The sequence below is a fragment of the Arachis ipaensis genome, chromosome B8, assembly GCF_059453495.1.
Source record: "Arachis ipaensis isolate K30076 ecotype BB chromosome B8, ASM5945349v1, whole genome shotgun sequence".
In the NCBI taxonomy this organism is placed as follows: domain Eukaryota; kingdom Viridiplantae; phylum Streptophyta; class Magnoliopsida; order Fabales; family Fabaceae; genus Arachis; species Arachis ipaensis.
This window is the reverse complement of record NC_142443.1, coordinates 2,628,615-2,646,634: the sequence shown is the minus strand read 5'-3', so window position 1 is coordinate 2,646,634 and position 18,020 is coordinate 2,628,615. Positions and strand designations below refer to the sequence as shown.

General features: G+C 33.9%; 2 protein-coding genes and 1 pseudogene across 4 annotated transcripts; 1 reads left to right on the top strand and 2 right to left on the bottom strand.

Moving 5' to 3' along the window:
• Positions 1 to 97: 97 nt before the first annotated feature.
• Positions 98 to 7,703, top strand: LOC107612824 (pre-mRNA-splicing factor ATP-dependent RNA helicase DEAH7). Of its 2 annotated transcripts, XM_088497570.1 has the most exons (17): positions 127 to 285; positions 373 to 438; positions 529 to 658; positions 757 to 978; positions 1,642 to 1,712; positions 2,104 to 2,434; positions 2,709 to 3,013; positions 3,186 to 3,283; positions 3,621 to 3,732; positions 4,020 to 4,197; positions 4,286 to 4,515; positions 4,601 to 4,777; positions 4,923 to 4,994; positions 5,087 to 5,263; positions 5,432 to 5,493; positions 5,585 to 5,737; positions 5,822 to 7,703. In XM_088497570.1, the coding sequence occupies exons 2-17, from the start codon at positions 433 to 435 to the stop codon at positions 7,419 to 7,421; spliced, it is 3,924 nt and encodes a 1,307-aa protein (XP_088353696.1). In that variant the 5' UTR covers positions 127 to 285; positions 373 to 432; the 3' UTR covers positions 7,422 to 7,703. The 2 variants fall into 2 exon arrangements, with proteins under 2 accessions (XP_088353695.1, XP_088353696.1); XM_088497569.1 differs by having other exon boundaries at positions 98 to 438.
• A 602-nt stretch (positions 7,704 to 8,305) lies between these two features.
• On the bottom strand, positions 8,306 to 11,608 carry EIL3 (ETHYLENE-INSENSITIVE3-like 3). Of its 2 annotated transcripts, none has more exons than XM_088497571.1 (3): positions 11,192 to 11,608; positions 8,838 to 10,602; positions 8,306 to 8,749 (listed from the first exon to the last, which is right to left on the bottom strand). In XM_088497571.1, exons 1-2 carry the CDS (start codon positions 11,224 to 11,226, stop codon positions 8,868 to 8,870), a joined length of 1,770 nt encoding a protein of 589 aa, XP_088353697.1. In that variant the 5' UTR covers positions 11,227 to 11,608; the 3' UTR covers positions 8,306 to 8,749; positions 8,838 to 8,867. The 2 variants fall into 2 exon arrangements, with proteins under 2 accessions (XP_088353697.1, XP_088353698.1); XM_088497572.1 differs by having other exon boundaries at positions 8,838 to 10,597; positions 11,192 to 11,551.
• Positions 11,609 to 13,795: 2,187 nt separating this feature from the next.
• Positions 13,796 to 18,020, bottom strand: LOC107610269 (beta-glucosidase 12-like; annotated as a pseudogene).

Below are 18,020 nucleotides of genomic sequence, written 5' to 3'. Positions count from 1 at the left end.
AAAATTACTTTTACTTTCAATAAAATTTTTTAAAAAAAAATAACTCAAAAAAAGATTTTTTCTTTTAAGCTCAGCCAAAAGCTCTAAGCAACCCTTAAAATATTAGTAATATACTTTTTCTTATTTTGGGGAGTAAACCTGATATGAACCTTCTCCTCCATAAGTCGGTCGGAAAACAATCAGAAAGTTAGAAAGGGCTGCGTGCCGCCACCTTGGTCGCGAGGTCCAGTTGATCAGTTGAAGCAAAACGGCGTCGTCCTTCAAGTCTCTCTCTCCGATTCCAACGTACTGATCCCCAGCGTCCCCCTAATTTTTTAATATCGAAGCTCACTTTCGTATTTTCCCCTAAATTGCTCTGAACTTCACAATTAGGGATTTTTTTAATTCATAATTGAGCTTGGAGCTGCTCCTTATCCAAATCCAACTTGCATCATGGAGGTTAGTATCATATTCATGGTTATTTCCGTTTTTCAAGCTAAATGGATCGGGATTTTTGTTTCTAATTTATTCGTTATTGTTTATGAGTAGAAAAATGGAGTTGTTGACATTGATAAGACCACGGAGACCATGGAACCGGAGAAGTCCACTGGTGGTGGACTTTATGTTCCCGGCAAGGACAGAGTGGTGTACGTGCCTCAAGAAAGAAAATCTCGTTTAGGTATTGTAGTTTCTTATGCATTTTGAATTAGGTGTGTTTCTGATTTAGTTCCATTGAGCATAGATTAATTGTTTGGTATTAATGAATGGTTTCAATAGGACTAGATGCCCTTGCAATTGCAAAACGTGAAGGATCTCAAAATGATGGAGTGTTCAAGGTCCCGAAAGCAAGGACCATTTCCATTGCAGCATCTGCAGAGGATGAAGATAAATCTGAGTCTACTGTCATTGAGGATGAAAGCGGGCTAGGTGGAACTGCTAGTAAAGACAGACGAGCTAATACGAGATACCGGAAATCAACCAATGAATCATCACAAGCAGGTTATAATTTTTTTAAATCAATATCTCTTCGTCTTGCTATCGTTTGGATTTATTGGTAGGTTTTTTCAGTTGTGAAAGATCAATGTGTAGGAAAAAAGATATTGTTCAAAACTCATACTAATATTGGAATTTCATGTTATTGTGTTGTGTTAATGGTGCCGCGTTTGAAGTTGCAAACGCATGGCATGTGTTTGGAAGTTTTGTTCTTATATTCATATTTGATGCAAATGAATGCTTTTGGTAGCAGTAAGATGGACCTTTTATTTTAGTAATGGGTACTCATTGAGGGTTTATGAAGGTGTCACACTTGACACTCATTAAGATAGTTGCTACTATTTAGGGGATTTTGTGTCTTGCTTAATATTGAAAAAAAAAAAAGAAAAGGGGGGGGGGGGGGTCAGTATGGGAGTTATTGAAGGGGGAGATATAGATAAAATGGTCCTTATAAAGCTTTTTGGAAATGCAAAGGGAAAATGTGAAAAGCGTTGTTGTACTTACAAGGGCTAATTCAGTTATTATAAAGGAAAATTTTCAAACTCAACATGTTTAATCTATGCAAAATGATTATTTCAAGCTGTCTTTAGATAAAATATGAATGTGTATGGGTTGTTAGTATGCATAAAAACAATTATCTCAGATGGTTCTCTGGCTTTGCACATGCAGAAAGTTCTGTGACTGAAGATCATGATGCTGATTCACATGGGACTCGTTCAAAGGAGCATCGGGGTTCAGATGTAAGATTATTCTCTCTTTCTCTGGGTTTTTGCTTTCATATTTCATGGCCGTATTCCTTTTGCTCTTTTAGGAGAAATATTTAGTTTGTCATGATGTTGTCCTAGTGCCTAGGATATTTTTTATGAAACTGACAGTGTATATTTGTTTTATGAAGGACATGAAGAATATTTTGAGTCATTATTGAATATGCCAATAATTGCTTTTGATAATCTCTGCAATAAATAATCAATACAATATTTTTCTGTCCAAAATAAGTGTTCCTACATTTTCACTGCTCAATATTATATCACTTCTTACTGTTGCTTTCATCAGTTTGCAATTCTTGTTCAATTAAAATTTAATATTTTGAAGTTTTGCTGCATGTCTCATTATGATATTTCAACTTTGAAGGTCCCTGCTTCACCTTCTGGATATGAAAGGGAGAATTATAGGAATGAGAGGAGGCATCACAGAGATGAGTCAAGAAGTGGTAGCAGAAGAGTGCAACATGTAGACAATTTTGAAAGTAAGGAGCCTTATTTTGAGAGGGATTCACGTAGTAGGTATGGCCATGAATACAACAGGAATAGGGAGCATTATTCTGAGAGGGATTCACGTAGTAGATATGACCATGAGCGCGGTAGAAGTAAGGAGCCTTATTCAGAAAGGGATTCCCGTAGTAGGTATGACCATGAATATGGTAGAAAGCGAAGCAGATATGAGGGTTCCAGGAGAACACCTGGTATGTTATTGCTATTATTCTGCTTCTTGTAATTTCCCGTATTAATCCAATTACTGGAGCCAGATATGCAGTAAATTAATCCAAATTTGAAATGCTAGAAAACTTTCTGCATTTTTAATTTTGTATCGTTATACCGAACAGAAATTTAAGAAAATATCATTTCCAGAGTATAATATGCAAGTAATCCCCAACACATTTGTAAAATCTGTGTCTTAGTATTATCATCATTATCATCATCATTATTACTTCTGAGTTACCAGTGTTTTATTTGCAGGCAGGTCTGACTGGGATGATGGGCAATGGGAATGGGAAGATACTCCTCGAAGGGACAGTGTCTCTAGTTCTAGACATCATCAACCTTCACCATCCCCTATGTTTCTTGGTGCCTCACCTGATACACGATTGGTTTCTCCATGGTCAGGAGGCAATACTCCTTATTCTTCTTCTCCATGGGACCATGTGTCTCCATCTCCTGTTCCAATACGTGCTTCTGGATCTTCAGTCAAATCTTCTACTTCTAGACATAGTGGAAGGTCCCATCAACTTACTTTTTCTTCGGGAGCTTCAAGTTCGTATGAGGTATATCTTGTGCTTAATAATATCTGTTTTGCCCTTGTTTAGTTGATAATTGATCTGAGATGCTTTAAATAGATGATTTTAAGCTGATCACTAACAAAATGTCTAGAAAGATTCCATGGTTTCATTATGGTCGTTTCTAATAATATGCATGTACATCTTGTCATGTGTCCAGGATGAAGTGACTGATAAGTCCGAGTTTGGCGAAGAACACAAGTATGAGATTACTGAAAGCATGCGCGCAGAGATGGAATATGATGCTGACCGGGCATGGTAATTATGCTAATTAAACTTCATTTTGAGAAGTATCCATTTTGATGATGTGTTAAATCCTTGTATTTGACATGTGTGGTGTTAAGTTCTTGGAAAATAATTTGGTTCCTTTTCTATGCTCATCTTCTATAATACGTGCTCGGTCAAATTTAGGTTAAAATTTTAGTTCTTTGAAGAGATCCAAAATTTGAGATTTTGACTCATCATACAAGTTTGACATGTGATAGGGTTGAAGTTATAGATGACCTTTTAAGCCGTAACATATATTGTGTAATTTTCAAACTTTCACTTTTTGATGTATAATACATCAATCTGATTAAGATTTATCTTTGTGTAGGTATGATAGAGAGGAAGGTAGCACAATGTTCGATGGAGGAGATAACTCATCACTTTTTCTTGGAGATGAGGCTACCTTTCAAAAAAAAGAGGCTGAGCTTGCCAAAAGACTGGTAAATAACTAAACATTAAGAATTCTAATTATATGTAAACTAATATTTGCTGCAAACTGTTATACATACAAAGCTTCTTGTTACTTGCAAATTTTTCTTGGATAAATTAAAGATAGTTCCTTGTCATAAGTAGAACTGATACATATTAAAACTGAAATGTCACATATGAAGATGTTCTATACACCGTGTTATATATCTTATATATGCAGCATGGATTGTGCATGGTTTTTAGCAACTTGCATTTAGTTATCTTGTTAAAGTAATCAGTTATTGTTAACAAATAACAGACTAGAAGAGATGGGACCAAGATGTCCCTTGCTCAGAGCAAGAAGTTGTCTCAGCTCACAGCTGATAATGCTCAATGGGAGGACAGACAACTGCTGAGATCAGGAGCCGTTAGAGGTACAGAGGTTCAGACTGAGTTTGATGATGAGGAAGAACGCAAAGTTATTCTTCTGGTGCATGGTAAATCTTCATCTGGCTAATTGATGTTTTATGCAGTTTGTATGGCATTCACCTCTTTAAACTGATTATTTTTTACCAACATTCGCAGATACAAAACCTCCATTCCTTGATGGCAGAGTTGTTTTTACTAAGCAGGCAGAGCCAATTATGCCAATAAAAGATCCAACATCTGACATGGCTATAATTTCTCGTAAAGGATCTACTCTGGTCAGAGAAATACGTGAGAAACAGAGTTCAAATAAGTCTCGCCAACGTTTTTGGGAGCTTGCAGGCTCAAAACTTGGCGATATCTTAGGTGTTGAAAAGACAGCAGAACAGGTATTCTTCTGGAACAGTTGTGATCTTTGCTTTCTCTTACTGGTGTATAAAGACTTATCCTTTTTAAAAATCCTTTCAAATGCAGATTGATGCAGACACTGCTACAGTGGGTGAACAGGGTGAAATAGATTTTAAGGAAGAAGCTAAGTTTTCACAGCATTTGAAAAAGGAAGAGGCTGTGAGTGATTTTGCCAAGTCAAAGAGTATTGCAGAGCAAAGGCAATATCTGCCCATTTTTTCAGTGCGAGATGACCTATTACAGGTTGGTTTTTTCTTTATTGTATGTGTATCTCATAATCAGCTAAGAGAAAAAATGTTTTGCCCTCTCACTTGTGAAGAAAGTGAGAAGCAAATAGAGCCAGTGGTTCATATATGTTGCAATAATTTGTTGATATACACTTGTGTAGGTAATTCGAGAAAATCAGATCGTCGTAGTGGTTGGAGAAACTGGCTCAGGAAAGACAACCCAATTGACACAGGTGCATTGTCCTTTTTCTTTTCTTTTCAATTATTTACATGATCATGTTTGTCCAATCAAGACAGAAATTTGACATTTGAGTTTTTTGAACAGTATCTGCATGAGGATGGCTACACTATAAAAGGTATAGTAGGTTGCACCCAACCCAGGCGTGTGGCAGCTATGAGTGTGGCCAAGAGAGTCAGTGAGGAGATGGAGACAGAGCTGGGTGAGAAGGTTGGCTATGCTATACGGTTTGAGGATGTGACTGGGCCAAATACCATTATAAAGGTAAACACTTATTTTATAACACTGGAACTATTTTGCTATTGAGCGTGGTTTCTTTTCATTGTATTTATCCTTTGAGCATACACAAGTCTAACATATGCATTAGTTATGTGGACACATTATTAACTTTTGTTGCTATGTGCTCTAAACTTAAATGGTTGAATTTTTCAGTACATGACAGATGGGGTTCTTCTACGAGAAACACTCAAAGACTCTGATCTAGACAAGTATCGGTATGAAAATATTGAGAAAATTCACCCTCAACAATGACATTTATGATGTTTCTGCAAAAAAAAATAACGTTTGTATCTGAAACTATTGCAGGGTTATTGTCATGGATGAAGCCCATGAAAGATCATTAAACACGGATGTTCTTTTTGGAATATTGAAGAAAGTTGTAGCTCGACGTCGTGATTTTAAGTTGATTGTCACATCAGCAACTCTGAATGCACAGAAATTTTCACATTTCTTTGGAAGGTGAGTTTCAGCTCCTCAATCTTGTCGAATATCTCGTTTTCCACATTTTGGTTGGTTCACGATCTAATTAGGGCATTCTTGCAGTGTGCCAATTTATAATATTCCTGGGAGAACATTTCCTGTGACTACATTATGGAGTAAAACTCCAGTTGAAGATTATGTTGAAGGTGCAGTGAAGCAGGCCATGACGATTCACATTACTAGTCCTCCAGGTGACATTCTTATCTTCATGACTGGCCAAGATGAGATTGAGGCGGCTTGCTACGCCCTTGCAGAAAGAATGGAGCAGATGGTCTCTTCTTCAAAGAAAGCAGTCCCTAAACTCTTGATTCTACCTATATACTCTCAGCTTCCTGCTGATTTGCAGGCTAAGATATTCCAGAGAGCTGAAGATGGAGCCCGAAAATGCATCGTTGCCACTAACATCGCTGAGACATCATTGACTGTGGACGGTATCTTCTATGTCATAGACACAGGTTATGGTAAAATGAAGGTGTATAACCCAAGGATGGGTATGGACGCTCTCCAAGTCTTCCCCGTCAGCCGTGCTGCTGCTGATCAGCGTGCTGGTCGAGCTGGTAGAACTGGGCCTGGTACATGTTATCGACTGTACACAGAGAGTGCTTACCTAAATGAAATGTTGCCCAGTCCTGTCCCTGAGATTCAAAGGACTAACCTCGGCAATGTGGTCTTGTTGCTGAAATCTCTTAAAGTTGAGAATTTACTTGATTTTGATTTCATGGATCCACCTCCGCAAGATAATATTCTCAATTCTATGTACCAGTTGTGGGTATTGGGTGCCCTTAACAATGTGGGTGCCTTAACAGATCTTGGCTGGAAAATGGTTGAGTTTCCACTGGACCCTCCACTTGCTAAGATGCTTTTGATGGGTGAACAGCTGGGGTGCCTTGAGGAGGTTCTGACAATTGTTTCCATGCTTTCAGTACCGTCAGTTTTCTTTAGACCCAAGGACCGAGTAGAGGAGAGTGATGCTGCACGCGAAAGATTTTTTGTGCCAGAATCTGATCACTTAACCCTGTACAATGTCTATCAGCAATGGAAACAGCATGATTACAGAGGTGACTGGTGTAATGATCATTTTTTGCATGTTAAAGGTCTAAGAAAGGCCAGAGAGGTGAGATCCCAGCTGCTTGATATTCTCAAGACACTGAAGATCTCTCTAACCACCTGTTGGCCTGATACAGACATAGTCAGAAAAGCAATTTGCTCAGCATACTTCCACAATGCAGCAAGATTAAAGGGTGTTGGAGAGTATGTCAACTGCCGGACTGGGATGCCGTGTCATCTACACCCCAGTAGCGCACTCTATGGCATGGGTGCAACTCCGGAGTATGTGGTTTATCACGAGTTAATCCTAACCACGAAGGAGTATATGCAATGTGCTACAGCCGTGGAGCCCCAGTGGTTGGCTGAGCTTGGACCCATGTTTTTCTCTGTTAAGGAGTCTGATACATCATTGCTGGAGCATAAGAAGAAACAGAAACAAGAGAAGACGGCCATGGAGGAGGAGATGGAGAATTTGAAGAAGATGCAAGCAGAGATTGAGAGAAAACAGAAGCAGGAGGAGAAAGAAAAGTTGGCTAAGCAGCAACAGCAAGTCTCCATGCCAGGTTTGAAAAAGGGCTCTTCCACATACTTGAGACCAAAGAAACTTGGTTTGTAAATAAACTTGTATTCTCAAGTGAAGTATTTAGTTACAGACTCACCAGAGGTAGAAAAAGAAGTCTTGTGCCAATTGTAACAAGAAGTAAGAGAAAGCATGAATTCTCTATTTCATTATTGCGGTCTCTCGAGCAATACGAATTCTAGGTGAAGCACTTCACATTTGATTTTGATTTGCATCTTACTTTGATAGTGACATCTACTAGGTGAAACAATATGTCAATATCAGCCTCAAAATTACCTTCATGGAAGATTCAAATATCAATTGGACATTGTTTCTTTCCTTTCCTTTTAATTTATTTAAATGCTATCTTTGTCGGAGAGTACATTTCAAAGTGGGTTGGTGACGAAACTACCATGTGGCATCATAATTTTATTATGGTTTAGACTGTTCGTGTGCAAGTGGATGAGGCGAAACAAGTTGCTACCATCGGAAAGCCGACTTTATCGAATTTAATGATGATGTCAGACAGAGCAGAGGAAGTAACCTGATCAAACATAAACATCAATAATACTACGTATGTCACTGTTTCCACCTTGAATCAATCTAGTAATAGGGACTTCCATTGTTATGTACAACTTGTTTCATATTTGAACAAAAGGTAAACTCCTCAAATTTATTTTTATAAGATTAAAATGATAAAGATATCTTGAAAAGCTTAAAAATATCATAAAAATAAAATAAAATGCTCTCCTTTTCATTAATAGTAAATGATTTTTCTATTTAATAAATGATTTGTATATTTTATCTGAATTTTTGTAGAAACATTTGAACAAGTGGTAAACATTCCCATTGAAGTATGTCTTTGCCTGCAAACAAGCTTCACAGAAACGGAGCCTTTGCTTTTGAAAATATCCAAATTGATATGGCAGTAACATCCATGGTTCTACTTAAAATATCCAAATTGATATAAGAAATTAAGAATACAACAACGGTTCTAATTTCTCATGCATCAATCAGCCTCTGAAATATACACAGTTGCACATCTTCCCAACCTACAAAGAGCAGAGGAGGGAGCATGAAGACATTCATCATGAATTAAACTTAGAGGCAACCCTTTTCCAAAGAAATTCACCTAAATATCCGTGATACTTTAGCTATTCCAACAATTGTCACATTTGTACACAAAACCCCAAAATATATTTATTGTTGTGGAAAATGGGGCAATCAAGAGAACAAAATTATGTTATGATTCTCCCTGTATATGAATTGATGAGTTGTCAATTGTTAAGATTGTATTCCTCAACTTCCAACTTCATAAATACTACCACCAACAATCTGCGAACCCTCACGCAGCTGGGTAACAAGTTTTCGGATTTGAGTAATACCTGGAAAACGATGAAACAACCGCAGTACAGAAGTCAAGATACATAGGATAACCGAGAAAGCATAATTTAAGAGAGGAATAGCACTTACAATCATTGCCGAGTCACTAGTTCCATTAATCTATGCTCCAAAGTACTGGATCATTTCATCATCACCCAAGAAATCATCCAAATGGAATGGTGGACTGTTGAATCCTCCAAAATCTAACGACATGCTACTGATTGGCGATCCAAAGAAAGAATGATCTATAGGTCTGTCAAGCTCACTTTGGAATGGATCTTTACCAAAATATTGCAAATCTCCAGTAATTTCATCTCCTTTCATATTATGTTCTGGTTGCATAGAGACTGCATTATCTGGCTGCATTGGTTCATCATTGCCGGGCTGCAACTGCTGTCCATCATGACTAGGGTCATACCCTGCCACTGGATTATAAATATTGTAACTAGTTCCTTGATGCATGTCGGGGTTTTGCACCTCAGGATAGTGCAATTGCCTACCGCTCATATACATGCTTTCCGAGGGAACTAAGTTGTTCAGATGAAGATAAGAGAAATGATCAAATCCAGTTGCCGGTAGTTGAGCTGGCACCTCAGGTCCTTTATCCACTAGTCTCATAGAAGTATCTGTATCATTACCCCGTTCATTTCCATGAATCTGCCCAACCACCTGAGCTTCTGTCTGGTTCTCACTGGGCAAAGTGCTTACTGGCTCAACTTGTAAAGTTTCATTGTTAGGTTGTGGTGGTAATTTTTTAGTGGTATTTGACCTCAATCGAGGTCTTTTGGGTCGTTTCTCAGCTTGATCTTTCTCTTGAATAGAATTCCTTCGCGAGTTATCTGATGGTTCAGCATCTGTAACTTGATTTCTCCTATCTTCTTTAGAAGAAACAGAACCAGCACCATCATCAACGCCATCAACATCATAATTGCTATCACTACTAGCGGCTGGTTGCTTATTTTCAGCAGGAACAGTAGGTGGCACGTCTGTAATTCCAGACGTACCATTATCAGTACTATACTGCCTAATAAGAGCTTCTTCTCGACTTAATACCCCTAACCAAATTGCACTTTCCTTTGCTGTCATCTTATCCTGCAAGCATTTTGACTGGCGAACATGCCTCCTTATTTTTGCAATATCAGGTGACATGTGCTTTATAACGGAAGTTAGCACTCCCACTTTCCACATCTTTTTCAAATCATGCGGCTTCTTATAAGGAGGACTCTGATTATGGGGTAAATTTGATTGGATCCACCAATCTTCATTCCCGGTTGGCCACCAAGGTGGGGGAATACCCTTTTCCAATGGATACTTCCTCTGAGGAGGATCACAATGTTGCATCAAAGAAGATAAGAGTGACCCAAGTGTTGCATCTTGCAGGTCTTGGAGAGTGCTCTGAGAGTTCCCATTTCGATTGTTATCAGCCTCACTCATAGCAAGACACTCTGCTTCATACTTTGTTATGGCAGCAGGGCCATTCTTATCGAACTTTACCTTCTCTTTCCACCAAGCTCTAATGTTATCGGAGGAACCACTCACCGGTTTTCCCTTTTCAGGAATGATTCCATACACAAATCCACGAGCTTTACAGACTTCCATAAGCTTCAGCATATACTTAAGAATACCATCTTGTGCTCTGGACATCTTCTTCCTCCGAGCTTGATCAGTGGTATGCCTCGGCTTTTGCTTCTCTGCAGCTTGCTGTGCTGCAATCTTTTGTTTTTCCTTGAGTCTTTTGAGTTTAATTCGATCCTTCCACATCCTCCTCTCCAATTCTTCTGCTTCAATCTCTTCATCACTGACATCTTTCTCCGCTATATTATGGCATCTAATATCATCAACATCTATATCTGAGCTGTAGTTCAACATGTCATAATATCAGAAGATGCTCTATTCAATAAATTGGGGAAGAAAAAACAAGCACCAAAGAAAAAACAAAACAAAACAAAATCGCTCAGTCAGGTTTCTTCTAAAAGGATTCAATTAACTTGGTCCCTCCAAAACCACGAATCGACATCGCATGTGCCAAATTATTAGTTCCGGAATAAGTATAACTAATTAACAGTCAAAATTTCATTCCCTTCTCTATTCTGTAACATTTCCCCAAAAGTAATACACTGAAGCAGACATTGTTTTCAATCTATAAACTCCCCAACGAACACTCTATTCTGATGAGATATATTCCTCACTGAAATTCAACAAAGTAACTGATATTCAATATGGAATTTATAGTTCAGCAACTATTGGACATATCTATAGGATGAATCCCAACAACACCAACACAGTTAAAGCTAATAGTGATTCACAGAGCAAATATATGATTCACCAAATATTATAGTACTAAAAAAACCCCACAAAAAGAAAATATAAGCACGCATGAAAAATTGAAGTTGTGGGTGGGAATTAAAAAAAAAAAAAGGAAAAAAAGGAATTTGAAGACATACCAAACATCAATTGCAATTTCTTCGATTTCTCCCATCTACAAATACTTAGAGGCACGAGGTTGGCGATATTATCTGCTGGTTGCAATCACCCAAAAGGAGAGGGAGAAAGTAAATACCCAGGAAAAAAAAAACGATTTTTATTTAGGTTCCTTTTGCTTTTTGATTATGATTATTGATTATGATGGAGAGGATAGCGAATTCAGCAAAAACAATAAGAACCCAAGAAAAGGGTTTTGCTTTCGCTACCCAAAGTTGCCCAAAATTGAATGCTATGCTAAGCTACGATTCTGCGCAGAGAGAGAGAGAGAGAGAGAGAGAGAGAGAGGAAATGATGAGAGAGACAGAAACAAAGACACAGACACCGAGGAGAGAGATGACAAATTTAGCTCAAAGTGTTCCATTCAATGTTTCCGATCCTCTGTGTTGCGCCCATTCTATCTACTCTGCACCCTTCTCCTTTCAAACCTCAATCTTTTATTTTATTTTATTTATTTTTTGAACCTCAAACAATAAAACTTATATAATACTTATAAAATTAAAATTAAAAAAAAAAGTAAAAACTTGCAGTTATTTTGAATTAATAAATTTGATTAAATTATTATTTAATAACTTTTAATTATTAATTTTACATAAAAATAATTGTATGTAAGTTTCTATTAATAAAAAATAATAAAATACAAAGCCTTATACTTATTTGTTTTGATTTGATATTTCTCTGCATATGTAATTCGGTATATTAGTTTTTTTTATAATAAATAAATAATAAGAATAATTGATATGCTTTTTTGCATGTAAAGAAAGCCATCACTTTTTTTTTCATGAACCATGGTTTTCCACACGTGAATACACATACAAAGTTTTTTCCCAACTGCACTTTGAATTATTTCCATGTCCAAATTTGCAAACTAGTTTCTTAGATAAAGATTTTTGAATTCTATCAGGGAACAAAATTTTAAAATTGTGTTCCACAATATATATTTAATTTTAATAGATTCATAAGTTATTTTTTCTTTTATTTTCTTTTTTTTCCATATCAAAGAAAAGGGAAGAATAGTAGACTATATATATTATTATTCTAAATTTAAATGAGGTATCTAAAAGACTTAATTTCTAAATTATAGAGTCAATTGCAATAAATTAAATAAGTAGGTTATTTTAAAAATTAAGAACTTTATTTTATATATATTGACAATGTACATTTATAATGTTAGTGTTATTTATATATAGTTGAACTATATACTTTACTTTTCTTTATATATTTTACTTGTCTTTGGAATTAAACTGTTATTTAATTAGATATTGATATTGTCTTTCTGTATGTATATTCATATAACTATATTATATGTAAAAAAATTAGTTATCAAATTAATTATTAGTATAAACTATATATTAAAAAAAAAAATATATATATATATATATAATTTGATCATTAATTTTTTATATAAATATTTTTTATATTCATAGGACGTTTAAAATAATGAACTAAATTAATAAGTTTTATTAACGTGGTAATGCATAATTATTTATTTATTTATTTATTTTACTTTTCTGTCCTCACATATGTAGATAATTAATTAATTATGTTATCATTCATACCGATTAAATCTGATCTTACAGTATTATTTTGAAATAAAAATAGAAAATTATAATGTTATATAATGTAATAAATATATGGAGATGACCGAGATACAAGAAAATCTAAAAATAGTAAAATTCTAAAATACCGTAATAATGTATTTAGACAATTTAATGAAAAAACAATGTATTTGGACGGAATAAGGTGTAGGTGCATGGTCAATTCTTTACATTCTATATTTGTCAATTCATTTTCTCTTTTCTCGTCACATGTTTTTAAATATATCTAACAAATAGATTTCGGTTCGAAGAAGCCAATTACTTCGAAATTCGAATAATCTACGTGAAAATTTATGGTAGAAATTCTGAGTACAGTTAATGTATCAATGAATTATGAATTATGAGTTGAAAAAAAGTTTGAGAAACAATAAATAAAAACTAATACAAAGCATTCTAAAATTATCTTATTTTATATTTTTTAATTATTTATCTTATTTTATTAATTATTATTAAAATAATTGAATAATATTAAATATAATAAATTTATAATTATAGATATTATATATATAAAATTATATATATTAAATTATATATAATAATAAAAATTTATATGTAATTATTTTTATATAAAATTAATAAGTAAAAATTATTAAATAATAATTTAGTCAAATATTTTAAATTATTTAACAATTTTTAAATATCAACATGGTATAAAAATAACTGCATATAAATTTGTATTGTATATAATTTTGAATGTCATGTTTATCAATTTTTTCCGTCACTGTTTCCTAAGAAATTGTGAGAGACTTTTCAGTTTTCAGTCACTGTTTACATAAGATCTTGTGTATATCGAACATTCGAACTTAGAGTTATCTGAATCTTTCTCAAATTTATTTTTCAAATACTATAAATAAATGGTTTAACACATATTCAAGATATAATATCTATCCTAATCCTTATACTTTTTAAGCTATTACTGACTTGAGCATTACAGTCTCTCAACAGATACACCTTTAGAGATGCCGACCCAAAACAAAGAGATTTGCTGCAGCTTCATGTCCTGATCCTATAAATTTATGACTATGAAAGGTAATCCTAATTTTACCTTCGGAGTAAATTTAGAACTCATTCTGTTGATATTGAAGTGAACCTAAATAGCAAACTAGAAAATAGATAAACATAAATGGAGCAATGATCATATCATTAAAGTTTTACATTCCATCACATGATTTATTCAAGGTGAACACAAAAACAGTCTAATAATATCTTTTGAGGAAGCTTTTGAACCATTTTGCAGAAAGCTTATTATATCTCTTGTGACCATTTTTGTAATCCACATAATTTAGTCCAAATCTCACAGTATAATTAACATGCATTCCATTCAAAGTTGTCAAGCAATGACCATGCAAAGTATCCTTTCACATTTGCACCATCCCTTACAAATGAAAATGGTAAAGTTTAACAGATACTTCAAAAAGAAAGAAAGAAAGAAAAGATTGAATAGAGAAGCAATAACTTACTTAATAGCATGTTGAAGATAAAAAGAGATGATGATAATAAAAATCAACTCTCAAGGTATCTAAAAGGGCCACGTCAAGTGACAGTGTTGGATCATTGTACTCATCAATACCTACAAATTCATAGGACAAATTAAAACATGCAATGCAATAATGTAAGTTTATTTTTACCATTTTCTGTGAAATAAATCAAGGGGTTGTTGTACTTTTTCTTGGTGTGAAGCAATAGTTCTCGAATTCCTTTTGGATAAACATATAACCAAGTTGAAGCAGCCTGCACATAAATATGATAATGTCAATCTTATGTTATAGAAAACGAAACATATAATAAGTTACAAATTAAATTTGATTTTGCTACACATATACATACCCTTGGACCTATAGGAACACCATTGCGTTCGGCTGCCATTATTATAGAAACAATTTACACACCATTAGTAAAGTCTAACATATATATATATTAAGATTAATTGAAAGATAAAGTAAAGAAAAGTGTCTTTACTTGCAAAATTGACATGAGAATCAGTGGCATAATTTGGTTTTGCAGACAACAGCTTAAGTACAGTGGAAGCATAGTTGGTGGTATAATAGTTCAATTCAATGAAATCATATGAATGTATGAATTGCTTAGATTTTGCTCTTTAAAGAACTAGTTGAAGTGTTAGGCAATCTACTTCCAACTATAGATTTCATGCTTTCTGGATAATCTCCTGTTGTCAAAGGTTCCATAAGCCTATATAAAATAACAAATAACAGTTTTACTTAGATTCTAAGAACCAATCAACAATTTAAAAACAGAATAAATGGTCAAATTAGTCCCTTAAAAATTACGCATTTTTTCAAATTTGTCCCCAAATTTTTTTTAATCAAATTCGTCATTCAAAAATTTTAAATTAGTAATGTTAGTTTTTTCGCCACTTTCATTGCTAATAATGTTAGAATTTGTTGATGTGACACGTTAAGTGACATTATAATACACACCTATTAGTCCTAGTTGGCAGCTGACATAATAAGTTTATGAAATTAGATCAAATCAATTCTAAAATGAGGGATTCCAATGCCTTAGGTTCTCCCCTCAATTAGATTTTAATTTGATTTAATTTCATAAACTTATTATATTAGTAGTCAATTAAGACTTTTAGGAGTTTATTGTGATATCACTTAACGTGCCATATTAGCAAATTTTAATATCATCAACAAAGAAAATGACAAAAAAACTAATGTAATTAAATTAAATCTTTGAATGATGAATTTGATTAGAAAAAAATCTTTAAAATCATTGTTTCAAACTTGTAAGGCTAAAAATGAACCTGATACTTGGTCTTGCAGAGTTGCACAGCAGCTGCATGAGCAAGAAGTTCATGGTGTGCAACCACATAAGGTTCTGTTCCTGAATCGCCACCGGTGCACTTTTGGTTCAACCATTTGAAGCATCGACCTGGTGCCTTCGCACCAGTTGCATAGCCACCTTGGCTATAAGTATATGGTTAATTAAAAGTTTCACTTTATCTCCAAATGCTTTGAAGCAAACATCCACATAATCTTGATAATCATTTCTAAAATAATAATGATAATTAGTCATATGAAATGGTTAATCAATGCAAAAGAATAATTAATTACTAATTAATTAACTAACTAAATAAATATCAGCTATTTATTAATTGTTAGAAACTCAAGTGTAATTAACTTCATATGAAGTTAAAGTTAAATGATTTGACAAGTTTGACTGAATTATCTATCTAACAACTCTAAACTATCAATTTTACACGAAGTTAACGGCGATGACTCATTTGGGAGTATCCTAGGCCAAGAAATATATAATCTGTAAGCATGCATCTAGATTCAAAATCATTCATGATCCCAACATCTTCCTTATAGTGGTGATATTGGTCATTTGCAACATCTCCATTGCTTCTATCTTCTATCTTTTCTGCACGTTGTTTCCACAGTAAATTAATTATATGCTTAGTACAGTAATTAAATATGAAAAATTACAGAGTAAGAATATATATCTTCAAAATACACAAGAAGATTATTATACATATAACCTTGTCCTTTTTCATTCAATAGGAAAGAAGAAAATCTAGTAATGAATACAGAGAGAAACAGAGTTGTAACTATGTATGTGTGTGATTATTAAGCCTCTACCTTTATATAATCAAGGAAACATTTCAAGTGTATCGGGAGTACCGGTGCTCCAATTGTTTTAACTGTTAATTTTCTTTCTCGATTTTTGTGAACTAAAAATCAAATTTATTTTTACCGATTGAATGAAGAAGCACGAAGAGTGATCATCAATAACAGCTTAAATCAAAGAATTTTATATCTATGGCTATAGTTTCAATATAGTTTCAGTAACAGCTTATTGTTGGATGCCATAATTTCTTAGCTTCGAATATTGTATTGCGAATTTGTGACCATTTTTATAACAAAAAATACGTAACCTTTATTAGGCTTTTAGTTTTAGCTACCTAGGTTTTATTTGTCATTCTTGTTGATCCACCCGTTATAACTTAGTCGTAGCTGTTATATAACTAATAATTTGGATATCAAAACTACTCTATATATAATTTAATATCATATGCGATAAAAGAATTTTATATCTGTTATTACTAAATGGTTATAAGACATGTTTAACTTATAAAATAACACAAATAAAAAAAGATACCTTCTAAATCCATTTTTTAATCTTGTATCGACTGCTTCAAATACTAATTTGGATATTAGATTGAAATGCTTTTTATAGATATATACACTTTTTATTATGCTTTATCCGAATTATAACTCACCGCAACCTCTTAATTGAGTATGAGGAGTTTATGTCATTTGAGCTATTACTCATTGACTATATCCATAAAAGAAATTATTATAATTAACTTTTATTATATTCATTTATAATGTTATATTAAATTTTATTAAAAATAATACATAGTTATTTTAAAATATCATCTTTGACTTTTTAAATTTTTTTAGAAAAATAGTTTAAGCCAGACTAAATACTAATTATATTGTGGTTTATACATATTTTTCTCTTTTTTTTTTTTTTGGTGACTGTATTTTTCTCATTAACACAATCAAATATTTCCCTTTCAATTTATCTGAAAATAATTAATAAATGACAAACATAAATTAAAAAAATAACAAATATAAATTAAAACTACAAAAAAATACATATATATTTTAATAAATATCTTGCAATATTTTCTACTTTAATTGTATTTTATTGTCAGCATGTGCCTCTTCTCTTAATAGTATAATAAGATCAATACACTGAAAAAAGGAAGTTCAAAAAAGAAAAGAAAGAAAACGGGACCCGAAACGAAGAGGAAGCCATACCCAAGTCACAAAGTCCAAAAAACAAAAAAGAACAAGAAAGATGACAAAAGAAAGAAAAAAGAAGCCATACCCACGGGCCGGGCTTTTCTACCCGAAATTGATACCAAAACAAGAAGTAAAAAAACGAAAGAAATATGACCAAACAAAAAAAAGACTCATCTTCACATGGGTGAGGGGGAACACCCCTTTTGAGTTTTAGCCCTAGCCTTGGCCCACTTCTGGGTGGTGACTGCTGCTTGCCTGGGTCTTCCTAACGCGGGGAAAGAGACCGCAACAACAACGAGAACTCCAACCAATAGGCCAAAGAATAACTTTGCAAGATCTTGGTCTTCTATGAACGGCAACGGCCATGAGAAGGTTAAGTTGAAAAAGCCTAGAGAGAGTTCGATTTCCACTTCCAT

Excerpts from the sequence above, each read along its gene's own strand:
- EIL3 (XM_088497571.1), bottom strand. The coding sequence starts at position 11,226 with ATGGGAGAAATCGAAGAAATTGCAATTGATGTTTG. Across the intron at positions 10,603-11,191 it reads GAAATTGCAATTGATGTTTG|CTCAGATATAGATGTTGATG; the intron begins GTATGTCTTCAA and ends GTTGAACTACAG.
- LOC107612824 (XM_088497569.1), top strand. Across the intron at positions 3,733-4,019 it reads CTGAGCTTGCCAAAAGACTG|ACTAGAAGAGATGGGACCAA; the intron begins GTAAATAACTAA and ends AACAAATAACAG. Across the intron at positions 5,738-5,821 it reads TTTTCACATTTCTTTGGAAG|TGTGCCAATTTATAATATTC; the intron begins GTGAGTTTCAGC and ends GCATTCTTGCAG.